Consider the following 25,126-nt stretch of genomic DNA (forward strand, 5'->3'; position numbering starts at 1 on the left):
GTTTTTGGTATTTGAACCACGTCCCTTGGTTTTAGGCAAGGGTTTCTCCTTCGCTGATCTTTCTGATCTGCGAGAGGGGCTCTATTACTTTGCACTTGTTTTGACAAGCTGCTAAGGTTTTTTTTTATTCTATTGTTTTAGACAAGTTTGAAGGTTTTATTTGGTGATTTTTTGTTGGAACGGCGTCCATGGAAGATGACCTAGCATCTTAGTTAGAGTTCTGTAAACTCTCGGCTGAGGAGGAAATTGTGGTAGTTTTAGCTGATGATGCGGCGGTACGAGGGTCTCACTGGTGTGCTCATAGCCTAGCCAAAAAGTTGTTCACCGAGAAACCCTTGAAGTTTTTCTGGATGCGCAAGGAGCTCAGTGAAGCCTGGGATTGTGAGGGTTTACAGATGTATCATATTAAAGATAAAATGTTTTAATTTATTATTCCAAGTGAGGATGATTGCGAGCGGATTTTGTGAAATCGCCCATGAAGTTTTGATGGGGATCTTATCTCCGTTTAGCGTTGGTCACTAGATTTTGATTTCTTGGAGGCACCTTTTCTAAATGTACCCTTTTGGGTTAGGGTTACAAATGTTCCCCTCCAGTTAGCCACAGAAGATACTGCCAGAGACATTGGCTCCTCCTTTCTGTCATGTGAGACAGTTGAAGTTAGGGATCTCAACCTTAACGGTGGCTTTTATCTCTGCATCAGAGTCGGAGTGAATATATCCAAGTCTTTTCGGCGACGGGTTAAGATTCAGCATGGTGTAAAAAGCAAGTGGACGAAATTCCGATATGAAAGATTACCATCTCTTTGCTATAACTGTGGCAAGGTCGGTCATGGAATTAGGTCTTGCCCTTGCAAGGTTGAGGAGCCCATCGATGAACGACTCATTCAGTGTTTGGTTGAAAGCTTCAGGTAAAGTGGGCAAGCTTAAGAAAATTCAGCAATCTACAAGTTCTACAAGTGGGACACTGTTGTCTAATTCTGAGTCAACTGCTCTGATTTCTCCGGGGATCAGAATTTCCATCAGCGACGCTAGTAGTGGAAACGATGGTCTGGTCAACTCTTTTCTGTATGGTAAAGTGTAAAGGGTGATGATGTAGGATGACAGCTGTCCTCCTATACTGTGTGCTACAACTGTCAACCCCCTTGTGAGGGAAGGGCATACCGCGAGACCCAGGTATGAGTTTTCAAATCAGTCATTTTTGCAGTGGAGGGGGGCTCAAAAGTCTTTACAAGTTAAAGGGAGTATGGTGTATGATAACCTTAGTTCTGGGGTGGGTACTGGGCCTATTTCCTTAAGCCCATCTAGGCATGCTATCTATTTTAATCAGGTTATACAACCGGACCGCCTCACCTCCTTTGTTCATGGTCCAGCCCAACCCTTTGATTTAGGGGTGTTGGCCAATAATAGTTTGGAGAAACCCATGATTCTTGCTTATGACCCATCACACCCAATCATAGTTCAACCCAATCTTCCTTCTTCCTCAATTGTCCCACCTGCTTCTCATCCTCTGACGGAGCCAACCTGTCATCGATCGTGGATAAAAAAAGCCAGTGCTAAGCAAGTGTCAAAAATGGAAGAACCTCTAGGGAGTTCGAAGAGAAAGCTAGAATCTACAGAATCCATCCTTCAATATGCTCCCAAGAGAACGAAGGCCATGATTTCTGATGCACAATGTAATTTGATGGTGGTTGCCATCTTTACATGGCCCCAACTCCCTCAATGAGGGTTTTGGTGTGGAATTGTCAGGGTTTGGGGAACCACTGACAGTTTTCTAGTTGAGGAGGTATCCCTCCATTCCCCCCTTTAATTTTTCTGTCAGAAACAAAAAAATGCAGGTTATCGTGTGGAAAAAGTTATAAAGTTACTCGGTTCGTATGAATCTTTTGTGGTTCCATCTACTGGGAAGGCAGGCAGAGTTGTTCTCTTATTTTCAAAGGAATGGCAAATTTCTGTCATTGATTTCTCATAATTCCAAATTACGTGTAAAATCATAGGTGGTCGAGGCAATGATCCTTGGTATTTCACAGGGGTTTACGGTTCATGCTCAAAGAAGGATCGGGCTCTCCAATGGCGATATATCCACAGCCTCATGTTTTAGTTAGGCCCTCGTTGGATCCTTATGGGAGATTTTAATGCTTTGCTCCACCGTGATGAGAAAAGAGGAGGACGGCCTAAAGTTGGATGGATGCTTAAGGAATTCAAACATTTCATTGATGATTGCTCTCTGATGGATCTTCAATTTAAATGCTTCCCCTTTACATGGCGTAATAAGAGAGATTCTGGTAAGCTCATCATGGCTCGCCTTGACAGAGCTTTGTGCACGCCTCAATGGTTCCAATCCTTTCCAAGGTGTATGCTCCATCATCTCTCAGTGAATGGGTCGGATCATATAGCCATTATGTTGTGCCTCAACGACTCCATCTCTCACTCTAGATGCGAATTCCTTTTTGATTCTCGGTGGGTTAAGAAGGACGAGTTCAAACCGGTCATTGAAAAAGCTTGGGCTTCCCCGAGTGCTGGCCTCTGCAAGGTATCCCACACAAATTATGCCGATGTTAATATGATCTCAAGGCCTGGAGATGAGGTAAATGCAACAATGCCTTTGACCAAAATTAAATCTATTGAAGCAAGGTTGAAATTTATCAAATAATAGATTGATGGGTATGATAGAGCTGAATGTTGTAGGCTAGAGCAGGAGTTAAGTAATGCTTGGCGTAAGGAGGAGATGTTCTGGCTTCAAAAATCTAGAATTGCTTGGCTAGCCCATGGTGATAAGAATACAAAGTTCTTCACGGGAAAACACAAATTAGGAGAAGGAAGAATGAGATTATTGGATTGGAGGATTCTGGGGGCAATTGGTGTGATTCCAAAGATGACATTCGCAAAGTAGCTGAAGATTACTTTCATAATCTTTTTTTGTCTTTTTCGGACCAGGAGGACTCAACATTCTGGAATAGTATCAATCTAAAGGTGATGTAAGAGATGAATAATGATCTGTTAAGGGAGGGGTCCGTGGAGGAACTCCGAATTGCTTTAGCTAGCATTGGTCTATATAAGGCTCTTGGGCCTGATGGGTTTACTCCCCTTTTCTTCCAATCCAACTAGGAGATTTTAAAGTTTGATTTGTTACGAGGTTTCAATTCTTTTATTCAGGACGGAAATCTTTCCTTAAGTCTCAATGCTACTAACTTAGTCCTGATACCCTAGGTGAAACATCCCACTATCATGTTAAATTTCAGGCCAACTACCTTCTGTAATATGGCTGTTGTAAAGCATAAAAGAGAAGTAAAGAGAGAAATGAAACACAAAGAACACAAGGATATTCGGTAGTTCAACCACTAGGGCCTACATTTATAGCACAAAGAGCCTAAAAGGCTGCATTACTTTATAATATATTCTATCTTAATCTTTGTATATAATAGTCACTTCTATTTATAGGTGAAAGAATAGAGTTAATAAATATGGAAAATATATGGAAAATAAATGAAAGGAAAATTCCTAAAATCAATATCATAAATCACTCTAATCAATATTCTATCAGAGGCTAAAATCTCTCCTATGATAGGCAAAACAACAAAAAACCCCCCCATAATATATCATTGTTGTAAAATGCCCCCTAAAATATTTTTAGGAGCAAGTGCCCCCCAACTATAGACATGTTGCATATTGCCCCCTTGACAACACTTTCCGGCTACTGGAGGCTAATTTCCGACCAACAGAGTAACACAATTACTAATTTGACCCTTACTTATTAATTTATTATAAAAATTATAAAATTCATGGATGTGAAATACCAATAATGCCCTCATATTTTTATTTTTATTTTTTCATCATCTTCCCGCGGGACTGTATAATGTCTCTTGGGTGTCTTTTTTGACTCGGCGAGAAGAGGCTTAGTTCGGCGGTGAAGAGGACAGCGCGCAGGCAGTGAGGAACAACGGTGGACATTGTTTTGTAAGCAGTGGTAAACATATATATATATATATATATATATATATATATATATATCAGTTTTCAAGGCTTATAACCGTAAATAATCTTTACATACAATAGCAGATGCACTCATTTAAACAAATGTAACTGGAAACTATAACCCCGGCTCAGACAAGGATTTCTTTTTCGCCGATCACCATGATTTTCAGACTTAACACGCATAAGGAAACAATAAGCAAATTGTTGACACTTGCGGATTCCTTTCTTGAAGATACAACCTGTTTTCATTCGACTTTTCACCTTTAATACAATCAAAGTTCGAGCAATTGGAATAGAGTCGGCGACTCGCTCTGCAATTGTCGGTGAGTGCTCTGGCAAATCAATACCCATTGATGTAATGTTATATATATATATATATATATATTAGGGACAATTGAAGAAGGTGATCTAGCGAGTGAAATCGAATTTGAAGAACGGCCAATCTCTTTTGCTTCTTGCAACACACAGACACAGGGCTGTAACCTCGGATGCTTTTGAGGCCTATGTTTTATTATTATTTTTCCTTCACATTTCTGGGGCAATTTGATTTGTTAAAAAAGCTTTCAAAAAAGGGAGAGAAGTGAGTTGTACTTTAATTTTTTTTACAGGAGATAACTTCTTCAAAATTGCTTGTTATACCATCGAGGCTCTTTGTTCAAAGTTATATGAGGATACAACTCAAAATCTTAAGGAGATTGAGACTCAAATTTTGAGGAAGAGAACTGAGCTATGCCAATTTGAAAAAGAATACAGAAAGGTAATAAATGCTTGTTTTTTTAGTGGTGGATACCATGATATTGGGCAATGCATGTTCCATTCATTTGGTTTACATCCGATCTCACTACCACCGTTGATCACAAGAAGCTCTATTTTAGCATAAATCATCGGTATTACTATGGGCGATGGCAGCCTTATTGGCTTCGGCTTCTACGGCTTGGAAGACTGAAGAAGAAAAAAATAAAATAAAAATATAAGGGCATTATTGGTATTTCACATTCATGAATTTTATATTTTTTATAATAAATTAATAAGTAAAGGGGTAAATTAGTAATTGTGTCACTCTGTTGGTCGGAAATTAGCCTCGGGTAGTCGGAAAGTGTTGTCGGGGGGGGGGGGGGGGGGGGGGCAACTTGCTCCTAAAAATAGTTCAGAGGGACATTTTGCAACAATGACATAGTTTAGGGGTTTTTTGTTCTTTTGCCCCTATAATAGTCTCATATCAAATATTTTGTCAAGAAGTAATTTAAGGTAATATTTTCTAAATATAACATCTTCTAACACTCCCCCTCAAGTTGAAGGGTGTATGAAAATAACGCTCAGCTTGCATATCAAATCATGAAACAGATCATTTTCCAACGATTTGGAAAAAGACAATAAAACTGCTAGAGACACGATGAATGCGAAGAACAATGCTACCGAACACACCGGTAGCCCAAATTAGTCCATATAGCACCGAACACATAGCGAAGGTTACAAACAATGCTACCGAACACACCAGCATTCCAAACAAGTCAATAAAAACTGTCGGAGACACGATAAAGACGAAGACAATGCTACCAAACACACCGGTAGCCCAAATAAGTCACAAATAGAAACGATTTGGAAAAAGACAATAAAACTACTAGAGACACAGTGAATGCGAAAAACAATACTACCGAACACACCAGTAGCCTAAATAAGTCCACATAGCACTAAACACATGGCGAAGGTTATGAACAATGCTACCGAACACACCAGCAGCCTAAATAGGTCAATAAAAACTACCAAAGACACGACAAAGATGAAGACAATGCTATTGAATATACCAGTAGCCCAAATAAGTCACAAATAGAACCGAGAACCCTTAGCAACATTTCATATACTAAGGGAATGCCCCAAAATAGGGGTCCGAACCTAGGAAGAGAAATTAGGCTCTGATACCATATTGTAAAGCATAAAATAGAAGTGAAGAGAGAAATGAAACATGAAGAACACAAGGATATTACGTGGTTCAGCCACTATGGCCTACATCCACAACACAAAGAGCCCAAAGGGCTACATCATTTTATAATATATTCTCTCTTAATCTTTTTATACAATAATAACCTCTATTTATAGGTGAAAGAATAAAGATAATAAATATAGAAAATACATTAATGGAAGATTGCTAAAATCAATACCATAAATTACTCCAATCAATATTCTATTATAGGCTAAAATCTCTCCTATGATATTCTTATATCAAATATTCTGTCAAGGAGTAATTTAAGGGTTCCTATAATAATATTTTCCAAATATAACATCTTCTAACAATGTCATACAAATTATACTCAAAGACTTTAGCCAATCGTCTCAAACCTCTCATTCCTCTTCTTATAAGTAATTCTCAAAGTGTGTTTGTTCCTCAACGCCTCATTCATGAAAATATCTTACTGTGTCCTCAAATGAAAAAAAAGAGAGGAGAATCTGGTTTTATGGCACTCAAGTAGGATATGGTAAAGGCGTACAACAGGGTTAGTTGGTCATTTGGAGGGGCCATTGTGCAATTAACGAAAGTTATTACAAAATACCTCATTTCGAGCCTAGATCCTCGTACGGGATTCATTTTCACATTTCATCGAGTCGGGTATTCTTAGAATTTCCTTCCAGTCGTTTTCCCTAGTTTTAGGATATTTGGCCCCGGTTAGCATCAAACTTGTTTGGGGCATATCTTTCTGCTCGGGACTCAGATTTCGATGCCATTTTTTTCGTTGTTCATTTTTTTTTTTTCATTTCGGTTCTTTTTCGTTCACGGTGTTTTATCGTTTGAGCGTGTTTATGCAAATTTCACTTTTCCGGACCCGGCGGGGCCCGTTCGGGGTACTTTAAGGGTTTTACTATAAATAGAATGACTTAAAGTGAAAAATCAGATTTTCACCATCTTCTTCCCCTCTTTAGCCAGCAGCCAAGGCAGCCCCTTGGGCTGCCACCACTCTTTCTTCTTCTCCACTTGATTTCCTTTGTTATTTGTCTCGTGCCTTAACGTTTATTGTAGGCCTTGACGTGCTCTTCCTTTCCCCCTTATTAGAATCCATTTATGACCATTTTTAAGTTCAAGTTTCGAGTTCGGATTTGGATTTTCATGGTACATCAAAGGTTAAAGTTGTTGCTTTAGTTGTCCCCTACATAACCTAGGAGTATTGTCGGATTCGAAGCACTTTTCTTTTGGTGGGGATTTAAGATTTCATCTCAAATTGAGGTAGGGGATGTCTTAGGTTTATATCTTGGTTATATTGAGTGTATTCCATGTTTACACAACCTAATCACATGCCTTTGTATTAAATCTAGAAACTTTATTTATTTATTTTCTTGTATGAGATTTAATTCTCCCGGTTGGTTATAGCTTGGTTTAAAATTATGGCATGTTATTAAATTACAACTTGATATGTTCATTGACATATATTAAATTGAGAGCATTTGGACAAGTATTGAAACTTTTATTTAATTATTTTCTTGAATGAAAATTAACTCATGTGGCCGTATCTAGCTTGAAATCAATATGTGATGTCATATTATATTAGGCCCTAACATACTCTTCAACATATGTGAATTTGAGAGTATTCGGAGGTGTTTTAAAATCTAGAGATAATTAATTAATTAGATTAATTAATTTATTCCAAATGTACTATTCACTTCATTGGATTTCTGACTTGATATTGTTGATGAGCATGCCATATACTTTCACATATATTAAATCGGGAATATTTGATTAGGTTTTGTAACCTTTCATTTTATTATTTTCTTGTATGAAGGTTTAATCATTAGGATTGTATCTTGCATGGAAATTTCTTGTATTATGCTATTAAATCAAATTTTGACATGTTTTATAACATACTCTAATTTGAGAACATTTGGATGAGTTTTAAAATTTAGAGATTTTAATTAAATGAATTAATTAAAATCTATTCAATGGTTCCATGGGCTTGATTAAGTTTCTAACTTGGTATTCATGATTTCCTTGACAAGTTCTTTCACGTGTACCAAATAGAGAATAATCGGATAAGTTTTGAGACTTATATTTAATTATTTCCTTTGTATGGAATTTAATTCACATGGTTGCATCTTGTATAGAATGAACTTGTAACTTGATATTAAACTTGTCCTTAACATGATCCTTGACATATCTTGTTCGTAGAATATTTAGAGTTGCCTTGTAGTCTTGAGAATTTAATCCTTTAAGTTGATTAAATCCCCTTTTATGCTTCCATCGAGTTAATTATGCTTTAATATTAAACTCTTGTCAAACTTATGAATTAGACTTGTATTTCAGGGGGCTTTTACCTTTTTATCATGCATCATGACCTCTTATATCTTGGTTTCATTAATGTAGTTAATGGACTTGCACAATTATCTTAGAATGGTTTAATTATTCATGTGTTGTTTAATAAATAATTAAATCATGTCTCTTATACTTGTGGTATATTTACATCAATGGATTCCATATGCTATATATCTTAGTTGTAGTCTATATAGATGCACACTATGATTTCTTGACATTTCACATGCCATTATAGTTGAGGACTGAGGGCATGACTTGTGTGTTTCCATAATCTTGGTTGTGCATGGAATGTGGTTTAATGAATTACTTGTACCTTGATACTATCTTGACTTGCATAACTTGTTGATTTTGGAAACTCGGCGATATCAATCAAGAATTGACATGAGTAGAACTTGGTTCTAGTACAGGGGATAGAGAGCCCCCTACAATAGAGTGCGTACTAGGGGAAGGTACCCATGGGTTAGTAACCCTAAAGTGATCCCAGGAGTACGGTTCTAATCTTGGCGATATCCGAGTATCCACATTGTTTAATTTAAACCTTTAGATTTCAAGTGTATTCCTTGAAGTTCTAAGAATCTTGTCGTGTTCTATGGAATGTTCCTATCTTATTAGTTGCATAGATATTATGCATTATTCTTGATTTCATGCCCTATCCTTGTCGTGTTAATTGAATTGTCTCAATCTTGTTAATTTTCTTAGTTATCTCGTTTCATGTTTCTTTATGCTATTGTGACTTAGGAATGATCCTAACATGTAACTTGACTTAGATTCTAGGTGGCATGGAACCTTTAGATTTCAAGTGTTATCTCTTGAAGATCTAAGAAACTTGTCGTGTTATATAGAGTATTCCCTACGAGTACCACAAGATACTCACCCCTCACTGAATGGGACCTGTTTCAGGTATAAAGACTTGGTTCATGATGTTCATCATTCCTTGGATCACTTGTAGCTTTTAAGTTTCCATTTCATGCAAATGTTAGCATGAAATGTCATTTTTTTAGCCTTATAAATCAAAACTTGTATCTTTGATTCCATATATGTAACGTATACATAAGTACACCTTTTACGATGTATTTAAAATGTATGAGATGAGGTCAGAGGCCAATGACATGTATCTTGTATCTTATGTAATTTTTAATTTCATTAAATATTATGAAAATATTGAAAAATGCCAAGTCATTACTTCACTATGTTTGCATCGGGTGTAGAATTTCATTTTTATTCTTCCATAGGGTCTTATTAATCATGCATGAAGTGTGGCCAAGGGTCAAACGGTAATTTGAAACCATTTTATAATTTTAAGTTTCAAAATTCCCTTTTCATGTGCATTTTCGCCTTTTTTGGCCGTCGGGGGGTTGGGTTTTGCATCGGGTCTTCTCGGGAGCTGCGGACCATTCCCACACTTTTGAAATCATTTATTACGCTTGTGTGTACTTTTGTTTCAACCAGAAATTCATTTAGGGTCAAATGCATACTTGGTGCAAAATTGCATTTCTGAGTTTTTGCTCTTTTCTGATCTAGGGGCATTCTGGGTATTTCACAGTGTATTTATCTCATTTTCTTTTGTGTTGCCGAGTAGAAAACTCAATTTTAGGGGGGGTTTTTTCTTCGTGTTTTCCATAAAATGTCGTTAAGGGCCCCGTGTTTGCTCTCTGTTCTGGCAGATTTCAGAAAAGCCCATGTAACAGCTTTTTGACCCTCTTGACCTATTCTGATCTAGGGGCATTTTGGGGATTTTATAGTATGTTTTTTGTTTTCTTTTACGTAACTGGGTAGAAAACTCGATTTTAGGGGGGGTTTCTTCTTCGTGTTTTTCCAGAAAAATTCGTTTCGGCTCCGTTTCATGCCTCAGTTCTGGAAAACCCTTTTTTTTTTTTAGCATGTCCGGGTGCTTGTCAGGATGCTCGTGGGGGTGCTAGTGGGCGCCCATGGTGTCCCGTCTGGACGTCGATTTTTGTTTTCGCTTGTTCTCCTTTGTTCGGACTCCAAATGAGGTGAATTGTTTTTTGAACTTGACTAATTTTTCGTCGTCTATCCAACGGTGTGCTCGGTTGCACCCGAATATTCCTTGATAATTACCAGTTTACCCTTTTAGCCTTAAGTGCTTATTTTTCTTTATCTTGCCGTTTCTCCTTCGTCCGGACTCTGAATCATGCGATTCTTGAGTCTATCTTGATTAGTTTTTTGTTATCTTTCTAGCAGTGTACTCGGTGGCACCCGAATCTATATTTTTAGAAATGACTATTTTTGCCTTTGGGGGCTTAATTGTTATTTTTTCGATCTCTTGCTTCCGCGCTTTATTCCTTTGGATTATGTGACTCATGAAAGGTTATCTTAGGGTCTTAGAGGTGTGTTGTGCCTTGGGAAACTGTTGTCTTATTTCTTGCTTCCGTATCTGGATCCGTTATCAGGTTAATCTTTGGTTCATCACAGGACACACTAACTTGAAAACCAGGGCCGTCACATTCATTGCCATTAAAATGATTACAAAATACTACAAATTTATATCAAAACTTTACAAATGGCATTTGATTACATAATATAATATAAGTTAAGTTCCTAATAATGCATAAGCATGTGGAGGCGTATCATCTATTCCGTCACCTCCAACCCTGAAAATGTTTAAGATAAAGGGGTCAACACCATCGCTCAGTAGATTATGCCTAAGGATTGGCTCCTAAAGCCAAATAATCAAACACATAAAATAAAAAATAAAAATAAAAAGAAGAAGAAGAAGAAGGAGGAGGAGGAGGAGGAGGAGGAGGAGGAAATCAATGCAAGGGATCATGCTTTCACTCGGAAAATAATAAAGTCATCAATACATGGCATTAGCAATCACATTAAGACAAAACCACATTCATACTCACAAGTCCATTATGCCATTATCAACGCAATTAATGCTAATTTTTTATGCTTAATGCCTTGACGTCTTCCTAACCAATCCCATGACCTCTTTCTAGGCACACTTGCACCATCTCAATCAACCCAAATCCCTCAGACATATCCGCATCAAAGTCCATAAACTTCAAATGGCACAAGTCCACTGCTTGTCCAACATTTGGATTATTGGTTAGCTGTCTTTAGCGTAAGACCGCCACACATCACCATTTGGGGCCTAGCTACCAAAATCTCATAAACAAAATTACTGATTGTCTTTTGTCCATCACAAACTTTCCTTAACTTGAAATCTCATCCCTCTCACATCACTTCTTCACCTACACTTCTTCTACCCAATACATGAATGCCAATGCTTCCATAAATGCTCAACATTCAACTACACAATAACAAACTCTTAGCTATCTTCATCAATTAATCACGCCACCAAGTATTTAAATAACCTTTTCATAAAAACATGTTTTTACAATCTACAACACAATAATTCATTTCATATTGTCATTTTATCACACATCAAGCATGCTATATTCAAGAGAGTTAAATCTTAATCATAATGTATATAGTGTAATATTTCTCATTTTTCATATTTTCCATTTTTCTGTGATTTTTTTTATTTTCCAGATTATTTATTTTTATTGCCTCGTTTTGCATGTCGGGCACCGTGGGGTGTGCCGGACGAGTTTCGAGAGTTATTTTGGGCATTTCTTTAAGTTCGGGACTCTTAGAAATGCATTATTGGTTATTTCGGCATTTTTTAGTTTTTCAGGCTAGGAGGTCTCGGGTGGGACCAACAACCGGATTTGTCATGCAAGGGAATTATTTTTCAGGGCCATTACATTTTATACATCATTATTTAGTTCATGTTTATGTGGCTATGTGGTTAATTTAGTGTTGTTGCATGTGTGACGACCTTGATTTTCAAGCCAATGCGTCCTCTGATGACCTGAAGATTGACCCAATAACGGATCCCGAATACGGAAAGTGGAAAAAGAAAAAGTCTCTAGCGATGTACGTCATCCCTAAGACACCTATGTGACCTCTCATGAGTCAAAAAAGCCAAAAAGGAAAACAAATGCGGAAGCGACTTTTTAAAAAGGGACAAGTTTTGCCCTAGGGGCAAAATGGTCATTTATAAAAAGATTTAAGTGCTACCGAGCACACCGTTGGATAGAGGACGAAAAGTTAACAAAATTAAACTCAAGAATCACTTGATTTGGACTCCGAACAAAGAAGAAAGGGCAAAAACAAAATTACGTGTCGTCGCGGCCGAGGGAGCACCTAAGGCAGCCCCCATGTGCGCGCGCGTTGTGCATGCGGCCTTGACAGTTGTTGACAACAACTAAAAAACAGAACTGAGAGCAATTTTGGGGTTAGACAAATTTTTTTGGAAAAACAAAAAGAAGAAACCTCTTTTAAAATCAAGTTTTCTAGCTTTCTATATCAAAAGAAAATTTTAATTTTGACGTGAAATCCCCAAAATGCCCATCTGTTCAGTTTTTACCAAAAAACTTAAAAATGCAATTTTGCTTCAAGTGTTCATTTTGACAAAAATGATATTGTGTGCTAAAACGATTATGCACGCAAACGTAATAAGTGATTTAAAGTGCGCGTGAGTGGTTCACGGCCCCCATATATGCCCGAAGAGTGAAATGACCTATTAAACCTCAAATTTGCCTAAAATGACTTTTTAAAAGAAAAACTTGAAAATTAAATTAATAGATGCATTCAAAAAATCGTTTGGCCTTTGGCCACACTTCATGAATATTTAAAGAGACCTAAAGGGTGTGCTTATGCACACTTTACACATCCTAAATAAAAGATAGCATGATAAAGTGTCCGATTTCTTCATTTTTCTTAATTATACAAGAAACCAAAAGTACTTAAAAAGCAACCTAAAAGTAAATGGCCATTGGCCTTATTACATACATGTCAAATACATCCCAAAAGGTGTACTTATGTGCACATTACATATTTAAAACAAAGTATATATGTTTTAACATATAAAACCAAAAGTAAGGCGTTTCATGCTAACTAGTGCATGAATAAAGTACTCCAAAATATTCCAAGCAACCAAAGTGGTTTAGGGATGTAATGTATCCCAAAACAGTGTTTCTTTAGCTGAAACAAATCGCATTCAACGGGGGTGAGTATCTTACATTACTCGTAGGAAATGAACATGCATATAAATTAAGTTTTATAAGTTTTACAAGTTAATATAAATTGATCCATGTAGTTCATACCACCTAGTGTCTATGTCCAAAATGAGACTAAGGGATTATCTTAAGCTACTTTAGCACATCGTACACATAAATCATAAGATTGGCAAAATTAAACCATTTTGGGATACCTAATACAATACAACAAGTTATAATTTCTCAATATTATCAACTTGGAAACGAAAGTTCGAAATCAACTAAAGTGGTTCATGCCACCTAACGTCTATATTCTAAGGTGAACAAAGGGATCATCTCAACTACATAAGTTATTGAAATGATAAATCCAAGGCATACAAGTATACAAGCACTAGTATACAAAATCGTAAAGAGCCTTTACGCATTAAACAACAAACTACAAATAATTCATAATTAACAACTTAAAATTGAATGCGAAATTAAATAGTGGAAGACTTGGACATCACGCCGGATCGGACTGACAATGTGGTTACTTTAGGGTTACTAGCCCATGGATAACCTCCCTAGTGCGCACGTGTGGGGATAGCTAATCTCCCGCCCAGAGCCATACTTTAGTCATTTCGAACAAACGACATCCCAAGTTTCCAAAATCAACAAATTGTGCAACAATGTATGTATCAACATATATATATTAGGTAATAAACTATCTACCATGCACAAACCAATTTTGAAAACACTTAATACATGTGCTAATTCCACAACTACAATGGCATATAAAATATCGAATCTTCAATGTGCGATTCGTTACACTTGTAATAACATTACATGTCGAATCTTAAATGTGCGATTCGTTACACCACAATAATATTATCAATATTGAAAACATAATCTCATAAATATAATATAATTCCAAAATCATGATTTAAACATACAATCAACATCAAATACATAATTAAATCATTAATGTAACAAAAATGGAAATTAATTAATCTTTAGATTTCAAATCTCATCTAAATATTCTCTAATTAATATATATCAAAGGTCATAGCATGGCCATTACATATATCAAGTCAAATAATTATTTAAATGAATAGAACACTTTAAATAAAAATTAATTAATCTAATTCATTAATTTCTCTAGAATTTAATTCAACTTCAAATTACTTCAAATATTTATATGTCAAGGATCGTATCATGGTCAATACATATATGAAATCAAAAACTTAATTACATCATTATAACAATTAAATACAATTTAATTAAATTAAAATAATTAAATCTCTAGATCTTAAAACAACTCCAAATGATTCTAAATTAATATATGCTAAAGAACAAGTCAAGATCATCGCATATATCAAGTTAAAAACATAATCAAATAAATGGAACTTATTAAATAGAATTTAATTAAAATAAAATAATTAAATCTCTAGATTTTAAAATAACTCCAAATATTCTCAGATTAATATATGTTAAAGATCATGTCATAGCCATTACATATATCAAGTCAAAACTTAATTTAAATCAAAGGAACATACAAATAAAAATTAATTAATTAATTAATCTAGATTTCAAAACAACTCTAAATGTCTTCTAATTAATACAAGTTATAAATCAAGTCATGGCCTTTAACAATATCACGCTCTAGCTTAATTTTATGCAAGGTACTACTACCAATAATTTTTATAATTATATTAAAGACATGCATTCAAATTATTCTAAGTTACAAAAACATTTAAAATACATAGATTATAAACATAAATCATCCCCTACCTCACAAGAGGAGTATTCCTCTTGAATCCAAGGAAAACAATGGAAATTCAAGATTTCCTTCAAGGGTTTTGTAGAGTAAGGTGAGGCAAAACTTTTGTGTTCCAAGCTTTTAAGTCAAAGGTGAGTGGAAGAAGATCAAAACCAATGTTTTAAGCCTAGGTTAAGGTTTCCTTCAATAGTGGCTAAGGGTTTAAGTGAGGAAGAAGACTTAGTTAGTGGAAAAAGATGTATTCCTCCACTAACTATATTTGTTGGCCCAGCACACACACACTACCCTCACACACACACTAATTGTAAGACAAATTTTGGAGCCTACACTTGTTACTAATCGAAGCATCCATGCAAGGCTTAATCTTAAGCCTACACTTGTCAACCATCCAAGCCAACAAGTGCACCTATCCTAGGTCAACAAGTTGGTGAATCCTCACCCTCCACATGTCATCATCCAAGGTTCTCAAGTGTGAACCAATGGGATGCCTACAAGTGGACCAATGAAAGTGTGACATTATTCATACTTTTCAAAAATTACAAAAAGGTCCTTTTTCAAGATATCTTCCAAATTAAATTACAAAATAGTCCCAAAGACGAAAAATAATTACTTTATTTAATTACACTAAAACCCCAAAAATAAAAAATATTTCCGAAGAAACTATGCATTTATACCCTTTACGAAAAAGTAAGCAACTAGCATGCTTTTCTACAAAAGTAAAAACACACATATCATGGATGCATGCAAAGCCGGAACCAAATCCGAGCACAAAAAGTGTGGTTACGCGAAGAAAATTGAAGCCGGGAAAAAGACAAAAAATGAAAAATGTCAAAAAAAGAAAGTGTGAAAATGATGAAGTCCTCTCAAGGGCACTGTCAATCCAAAAGAAAGAGTCTTGAAAACTATTCCCGAGTACTCGAAACAACTGAAAGTGAAAAAAACCCGAACTCGGAAAGGAAAAATCAACGGAAAAAAAAAAAATCTGTAAAATTTGAGAAAATGGAAAAGAAGGAAAATGACCGGGTCATTACAGGATGGATATATAAATGTATAGCATGGAATAGAGGCAAAGGAAGATATTTTATTTGGATGGGATTGACTTTTGACTAAGGTCATAATATATTACCATATGGTCATCTATTTACCATTTTTCATCTTCTCCTTACTGCACCAATTCTCTCCCTCTGTAACTTTTCTTCTTTCTTTTTCTTTTTTAAACTTTAAGGCTAGATCCACATCATTTCACTTGGATTCGGACTTTGCCATAGAATGCAAAGTTATTGAACACGACGAGAGCTTCAATTTGATTGAAGCAAAGCTCAATTTGGAGCACCTTAGGATTTTTGAATTTTGTAAAAATTTGGGACTTTTCTTTGATATTTGAGGTAGGGATTTCCTAAGGCTTATTTCTTTGATCTTTGTGAGTTACCTCTTTAAATTTGATATATAAGCAAGTTTGAGTTGTGCTAAATTCTTGAGATATGAGCCTTATGTTATGTATATGTTTGCTATGCGGTGTATAATGTGTGTGATTATGTGTTAGTTGCTATGTTGAGAAGATGCATGTTTAAGTGAGCTTATTTCATGCTTTATGTATTTAAATTTCTAAATTTGTGATTTAAAAGCATGATAAATGCCTTAGTAAATTCTATTAAGCATGTTATATTGTTAAGGTTGGAATGTATGAAAGTTTATGGCATTTGCAAGGCATGAAGCACTCATGCATTACCATTGGGCCAGAAATAGGAAATTTGTTTTGAAAAGAAAATAATTTGATTTGGGAAAGATTTTGAAAAGTGATTTGTGAAAACCTGGGCGCCTAGGAGTTGTCTAGGGTCCATGACGCTAATGTGACCTAGAGGGAATTAGGGAGATGGCCCTAGCATGGTTGAGCTACCTAGGCCCCAAATGACACCTTGGAATTACCATGTGGTCAGGAATAGTTAGTCAATCATTCTCTTGCGGTGTCATGGGGTTTCCATGGGCCGGGTTGCATTAGCAGTTTAGAAAGAATGAATGGAAAAGGTTTTAAAAATGGGGAGTAACAATAACATCTTATTGCATCTCATTGGCATGTCATTGTGTATATTCGGTTTAGTTAACCTTGTTGTTGTTATATTTTTTCCCTCGATATAGTATGATCTCGTTCCTTGTACTTTATGCTTTGTTTGGATTCATGAGGTCATTAAGACTTGTGTTTTAGGCACCTCCTACTGAGCCGTTGTGCTTACTCCTTCATTACTATTTTCTGGTTATAGGAAGGAAGTGGCGGACGACGCCTCTCCACAAGCTTAGGTGGACTAATGGACTATTTTGTAATCTTTTGTAATTAAATTCCAATTTTTTTTTTTTTTTTGTAAAGTATTAACATGAGATGTTTAAACTTGTAACTTATGGCCTTATAATTGTAATCATGATCCTTTAGTATTATTTTGAAGTAAGTTAAACTATTTTGTAAAGTTATTGATTCATGTAAAGGACTATGCTGTTATTCTGAATGGATGGGATGAATGTGAGCTACCTCGAATGATTTGATTGATGTTATAATTTTGAGATGTTATATCTTAATTGCCTTGAGTTAGGACAGGTTCTAAGACCCTAAATGAGGCTGTTACCTTCTCATATGCTTACAGCAATCCTACAGGTGAAAGATCTTTCTCAGTGCCATTTCGGTAGACCGATAAGGTATACCGGACGACCGATATCTTTTTGGGTGAATTCTAGTAGCTAACCTTGTAAGGGAGGCACACTCCAGTTGAGCATTTTGGATGACCAGTATAGCCATTTCGGACGACCAGTATAACTCTCCGGTCAACCGGTACCTGTTGCTGTGCAATTTGCTTATCTTCTTCCCTTGTGTTCCAATTCTAACCCATTTGATGATGTCATAAAATGCTATAAGCCTTAGAATGGTGTATTAATGGTGTATTGACATTGGGAATGATCTTTATGCCCTTAGATGACCTCGGGTTCGGGTAAGGACCCGATTAGCGATTCCCTTGGGTTCGGGTCGTTACAAATTTGGTATTAGAGCGTGGTTCAAAAACCATTACGACGACGGGTAGAGGCTTACCTAGGGTTATGTGAAAAGTTGAGTTGCATTGTTTACATGCTTATGTGTTAATGTCTTTAGTCGTTTGAGAAGCATACTTACCTGCTTATGTGCTTATGTGTTTAAATTGATGTATATTGTTGGCATGGCCATGTCTATTATTTTTTGAGTATTCTGGGAGCATAGAAAGTGCTTAAGTGTTTTAATTTTATTTAGTGTCATTCGTATGAGGACATCATTCTCAGGCAGATTTTAGTGTCATCATTTTTGACCCATTTTGTAATACCCCTAATTTTAAAGGATAGTCACGGTATTTATTTTATTGTTTTATTTTATTTTAAATTGATTTATTTGATTATTTGATTATGTGTCTATTTGTTTACGTGCTTTTAATTGAATGATTTGTTGAATTAATTTTGTGTTTAAATGGTATTTTAATTCATTTATTTATTTAAATTAAATTGTATGTGATGATGTGTATTTGTTTAGGAATTTAATTATTTTATTTTTATTTTTATTTTATTTTTAAAGGAATTGGATATCGATAGTAAGTAATTGACCAACCAATTGGGTCCCATAGACTACTTGGATAGGAGGTTAAATAGGTACAGATAATTACCCATGGATAGTTGTATATGTATGCATATATATATATATATATATAAGGAAAGTAATTTATTAATTAAAATTATTTATAACTTTGGTATTAATAGTAATTAATTTGATGTATTGCGTAGTCATCAAAATTTGCTTCACAATTTGCATGTAATTGTTAGCAAGAAAGAAAAGATGGGATTGGATACCAATTGACAAAGACACGTTGTATATATATATATATATATATATATATATATATATGTATGCATTTATAAACTAAAAGATATATATAGATTATATATATACACTATTTATTTAGTTACCTTTTAATATTTCATATTTAGATTAACTTTTCTTTTCTTTTGATTATACTTGGATTGGGAAAAGGATTCGGGTTATTTTATTTGCTTATAAGTATATAACTATAGAGTTGTAAAAGGGGCTAGAAAATAAATTACATAATATATTTTAGAGAGAGAAAGAGGAAGAAGGAGGCTAGGGTTTTTTTTATCAAATCCATAAAGGCAAGTTTTAATTATTCTCTTCTTCTTCGATTCATACCCTATGCATGCTAGATTAATTCTAGGTTCTTTAAATAAATTAATTGGATTTAATTACATGGATTGATTTGGAAATTATAATTCATGTGTTTTAATAATGGGTTTGTAATGAATTTTTATATTTTGATAAATTGATGCATAGATTATGGTTATGATGTTCAAGGTTTGTTTTTATAATGTTTAATTGCTATTGGGACAATTCTAGAATATAGATTGGTTCATAGGATCATTAACAATGGTGATAAAAAGAGGGGGGGGGGGGGGGGGGGGGCGCAAAACGTCGTCAGACGTAAAGAAGAAGCAGGGAAGTAGGTTCGGCCAAACTGGGCACTATTGGTGACCTGGGTCTTTTTATTTATTTATTTTTCTAAACATGAATTGTTTTAGCATGAATCAATTTGTGTATATGTAAGTGAAATCAGAATTTGTTTTCTTCATAAAGTAGGCATGCCGAACGAGGATGAAAAGGACAATGGCTTTAAGAAAGAACCAAATTATTATATAATTGTAATGAGAATTTATTTTCTTCATAAAGCATGCATGCCGAACGAGGAAGAAAAAAAATGGATTTAATGGGATTGGATTGAATATTTAAGTAATTCTTTAAATTATTCTATATATGTTTTTATTTTATTTTATTTTATTTTATTTTTTTATTAGATGATTTTGCATTAAATATTTTTAATATTAATTGTGACGACCCTGGTTTTTCAAGCCAGTGCGTCTTGTGATGAACCAAAGGTTGATCCGATAGTGAATCCAGATGCGGAAGTAAGAAACAAGACAACGGTCTCCCAAGGCATAGCACACCTTGAAGACACTTTGATGACCTTCTATGAGGTCATGGAACTCAATGAGAACTAACGCGAAAGCAAAAGATCGAAAAAATAACAATTAAGCCCCCTGGGGCAAAATAGTCATTTTACATGGAAATGACGTCCCTAGAATGTATATCAATCTTAAGACACATCCGTGACTTCCCATGAAGTCACGAGATTCAAAAGAAAGTAGCGGAAGCAGAAAACAAGAAAAAACCGGACAAATATATAGCCCCAAGGGAAAAATAGTTATTTCTAAAAATATGGATTCGAGTGCTACTGAGCACACCGCTGGAAAGACAATGAAAAACTAATCAGGATGGACTCAAGAATCGTATAATTCGGAGTCTGGACGAAGGAGAAACGGCATGACGAAGAAAAATAAGCACTTAAGGCTAAAAGGGTAAATTGGTAATTATCCAAGAAGATACGGGTGTAACCGAGCACACCATTGGAAAAACAACGAAAAAATAGTTAAGTTCAAAAAAAAGTTCACTCGATTTGGAGTCCGGACGAAGGAGAATGAGCGAAAACAAAAATCGATGTCGCGACGTCGAGACGGGGCACTACGAGCACCCCACGAGCCTCATGACAAGCACGATGACAGAACTGAGAGTTGAAACGAGGTCCGAAACGAATTTTTTTAGAAAAACACGAAGAAGAAACCCCCCTAAAATCGAGTTTTCTACCCGACCACCGGGAAGGAAACGGAAAAAACACTGTGAAATTCCCAAAATGCCCCTAGATCAGAAGAGGTCAAGAGGGCCTAAAAAGATACTACAATAACTGTCCACATCTGAGATAAAAAACGGGCTATCAGATGAATTTTTTTGGTAAAACACGAAGAAGAAACCCCTCCCGAAATCAAATTTTCTACTCGGATGCATAAGAGAAAATGAAAAAAACACACTGTGAAATGGCCAAAATGCCCATAGATCAGTAAAGACTTAAAAACTCAAAAAAATGCAACTTTGCACCAAGTATGCATTTGACCCTAATTGGATTTCTAGGTTGAAACGAATGTGGACGCAAATGTAATAAATGATTCTAAGTGTGCGGGAATGGTCCGCGGCTCCTGAGAAGCCTCGACTCAAAATCCGACCCCCCGGCGGCCAAAAATGAGAAAAATGATCATGGAATCGAAATTTTGAAAACCGAAAATGTGAAACTTTGGTTACATCATTTTCTTCTGAGGGGTTTAGGAATGCACTAACAAAAACTGGTTTGGGTTGATCGTCAGTTCCTAAGTTAATTTCTTTGAGTTGATCAACAGTAGCCTGCCCCCCGTCTTCTAGTGTTGGTGGAGCTTTCTCGATATTATCTGGTTGTTCACAGTCAAGTTCCTCTTCAACAGTGATGTGGTATGACGTAACACAAGACGATTCGCCAATGCCTTCTATTCTATCCACTTCTGCTGATTGATTAATAAATACAATGGTTCACCTTCGAGCTTTCAATGTAACATCATTGGTGACATCTATCTCTGTCTTACGTTTCATTCACGAAGGCACTAGGCTCTGAACCTCACTATTATTCACCACGTCGATGTTTGCTTCTTTTGACTTCACAATCTTGCTGTTTTTTAGTGGTGCATCATGGATAGTACCAATTCAATAAAATACTGACTTTCGAGATTGAGGTTGTGCAAATTTTCTTCCTTGGTCATGAAAGCTCATTCTGTTAAAAACAGAGTTACGAGGCAAATTGCTGATATAAGAACTTGAAACATTTGATTCTCAGCTTGACAACCTGTTGAATACAAATGTTCGATCTCATGGAGCTCTTATACGGTCATAGACTGATTTTTGATGCCCAGTCTGCTGACCTTGTTCGTCCTCCACTTCTTCAAACCCAATGTATGAGGTGCTTGACTTCTTATCCCTCTTTGTGATTTGAATTCAAAGTGGCTCAGAAGCTACGAAATCGAGACTAGACTTAGGTGAAATGATTTTATGCCCTTGATCTTTCAACTTCTTCTGTGTCTCATTGAGGCCGTGCACCTTCTCACTGGTGACCTCAGCATTCAGTTTTCCAAGGCTTGCAGGATTTGTAAAATCATACCCCGACTTATCCAAGAGTTGGTATGCTTTAGGATCGAATCCTTCGTCGGTCCTTTGTTTTGGAAGTGATAAATGATCAACCATAGATTGAGAAGGCCACACGAACCTTTTTAACGGAGACTTGGAAGGCGAAGACTTCTGAATCTTAGGGAGAGGAAGAGTTAACTCTCCTTTAAGCTTTTACATATCTTCTTTTTCCTTGGTTTGTGACATCTTTAATTTAAATTCCTTAGTTTCAATTATCTCGATAACAGGTGCCTGCCCTTCTTGTCGCTGAGATTTGGGAACATACTTTGAAATAGGTTTCGTCCGATGTGCTTTTATCGAGACCCCTCGCGTTTTAGCTACCTTTACAATGTCTGTCACTGAAACGTCTAGTGGATTACTTAATGTTTCTTTTGCTTTTGTAGATTGAATCTCTTGTGTAGACGGAAGGCTTGGGATGGGCTCTTCCGAAGGTGTATCATGATCGATATAGAACTTGGCATCGGCAAAATGAGATTCTGCCTCTGTAAATGGCTTATGATCCGCCACAACCGTTTTTACACCATTTTTGTAGAATTTGAAGCACTGATGAAGAGGCGATGGAATGACGCCATTACTATGTATCCAAGGCCTTCCCAACAACAAATTGTAGGACGTCTTTGCATCAATCACATGGAATAAGGTTTTTGGTTGGAGCTCGCCAATAGTTAGCTTTGCCCAAATCATGCCGATAGCTCTCTGTCCTCCTTGGTTAAAACCTTGAATAATAAGACGGCTACGCGATAACTCGTCAATTGTGATGCCAAGATTTTTCATCGTAAATTTTGGCATTAGATTCATCGTCGAGCCACCATCAACAAGAATACGAGTAACTCTTCGTTCTTTTATGTAACCGGAGATGAAGAGAGGACAATTGTGCGGCTTCGAACCCAACTGAAGATCCTCGTCCGTGAAAACAATTGGTGCACAACATGACTCAAACGTACCTCTGACCACTTCATCATCATCAGATTTTTCAATGATGGCTGTATTATGGTTCTCTACAGTCTGGACTTCATCTTGATCCTCGTTCTTCTCATCATTAAGGTTTGTTTTCTTAGTTGAAACCATGTAAGTTGTTACAACTTCGTCATTTAGGTATCCTTTTGGAAAGAACTCTTGCAAAGTAATAAGCTTCTGACTCTTTTTGCTTATAGAGGTGTGTTTAGTTGACTGTGTCTTCTTGACCCATTTTCTGTTATGGCCAGACTGTTTATGGTGATATTGGGGTTTCTTCTTCCTTTGCCCTCTGTTAGAATAATTAGTCTGAAAAATATCAGCTTGTTGCTTCCGTGGTTTCTTTCTTGTCACCAGAGTCCATCCTTCTTCATCATGCTGAGGAAAAACCCTTCCAAATGTTGAAATGTCACGTACACTCCCTTGGCCAATATAGATTGGGATTGGTTCCAATGAACCAAACTGGATAGTTGTGCAAGATACCTCCGAAGTTAAAGGTTGAGAATGAGCACTCCCCACGATAGAGGTTGTCAAAGTAGCAGTAGTATGATTTGAAGTTACAACTTCGTCTGTATCCAACAAGATTTTTCCTTGTTTTGCCAGATTCATCACCACCTCCTTGAAGATAAAACACTTCTCAATTGGATGACTGATAATGCGATGATATTTGCAGTATTTTGGATCGTTGATACGTCCCATCTCTGGAGGACGTTTGCATTCAGGGAGTTCTATAACTTTACTTTCAAGTAAACATTCCAAGATGCCAGGAACATCGGAATCGAGGAAGGGGTATTCTTTCTTCTCTAACTCCTTTAGCGTAGGACGCTGTCTCTCCCGCTCTTGAAACTGGCGAGGCTTTTTATCATCCTTCTTGTCATCTTTAACAGATATCTTGATTGGGGTGGTTGAGATAGCCATTGAATCTTTAGCCGCATTTTTTGATGACTTGTCGCCCTTCTTCCAGTCCTTCTTATCTTTGCGCGGTTCTATAGTCACGGGACTTTTGCCGTCAGATATCTTGCAATTGTTCGACAGATAATGAAGAGACTGAAGAAGAGGTATGATTGGTTTGACCAGTCGCCTGTTCTATCCCCGGCGTCTGGTTTTGATTGGTCGCTTGTTCTGTCACCGGCGACTGTTTGGGATTCTCCCTGTGAGTACCTTGTGCTGTAGAATTAGGATTCTCCGTTAGTATTGCTGTGGAAGATGTAGGTTTCCCAGATGGTGGTGGTGTGAAAGTTGCACGATTCCCGGATGGCATTGGTGTTTCACCGAAGGTCTGAACTTCCAATTTATTCATTAGTGTAGCGATTTGCAAGTCCTTTTCTTCAATAGTCTTTGTGAGGTTATCAATGGAATGAGCCATAGTTGCTAGTTGTTCCTCCACCGTAGCAGCTCCAGTCATCATAGCAGCAACGACATCTGAGTATGATAGGCCTTAAGAATCCACGTTCCTTGAAGTGATTGATTGCTCCGAAGTCTGTCGTGGTGACTCTGGGGGTGAACCGACACTAGAGTGAGCATCATAGATAGAACGAAGTGAATCTGGTGGTGGAGCCTCCTCTGGAACAATGTCAAGGTTTTTGACATGTTGAGTTTTCACGTTCGCCGGTGTTGCAGGATTAGTTTTCACCACATCTTGCTGAAGTTTGAATGACGCCATCGCCTGGGACTTGCTACATGTCACAGGGCCCGTCAAGGTATTTCCATCACTTAATTTGGTCTTCGTGCCACTTTTCATGGTGGCTTTAGCGTCGACCTTTGCAATAGCGATGTTCTTTTGGGCTTTCTTGTCTGTCTGAATCTTAGGGGGAGCCATAGAATCTGATAGAGAAGAAACTTGATGGTAGGAGAAAGAGATGAGAGGCAAAGGAAGTCCCACCGGGCGTGCTACAAATTTGTACACACAAATTTTGTAAGTCTACAATAGAAACAAAATATGGAGCAAAATATAATTTTATTAATTTATGAATGTGGAGTACAGTCCTTTGTAATATCTTTTAC

General features: G+C 36.5%; 1 protein-coding gene across 1 annotated transcript; it reads left to right on the forward strand.

Annotated features, from left to right (window-relative positions):
• The first annotated feature begins 2,118 nt into the window (after positions 1-2,118).
• LOC132272429 (uncharacterized) lies at positions 2,119-2,889 on the forward strand. Its single transcript, XM_059773583.1, has 2 exons — positions 2,119-2,583; positions 2,653-2,889. Exons 1-2 carry the CDS (start codon positions 2,119-2,121, stop codon positions 2,887-2,889), a joined length of 702 nt encoding a protein of 233 aa, XP_059629566.1.
• The last annotated feature ends 22,237 nt before the right edge of the window (positions 2,890-25,126 follow it).

Source organism: Cornus florida, unplaced genomic scaffold (assembly GCF_030987335.1).
Source record: "Cornus florida cultivar Cherokee Brave unplaced genomic scaffold, ASM3098733v1 CherokeeBrave_3.0.0_Hap2_Chr09, whole genome shotgun sequence".
Lineage (NCBI taxonomy): Eukaryota > Viridiplantae > Streptophyta > Magnoliopsida > Cornales > Cornaceae > Cornus > Cornus florida.

Coding starts and splice junctions, on each gene's coding strand:
- LOC132272429 (XM_059773583.1), top strand. CDS start 2,119: ATGGGAGATTTTAATGCTTTGCTCCACCGTGATGAGAAAAGAGGAGGA. Junction 2,584..2,652: donor TCTCAAGGCCTGGAGATGAG/GTAAATGCAACA, acceptor ATCAAATAATAG/ATTGATGGGTATGATAGAGC.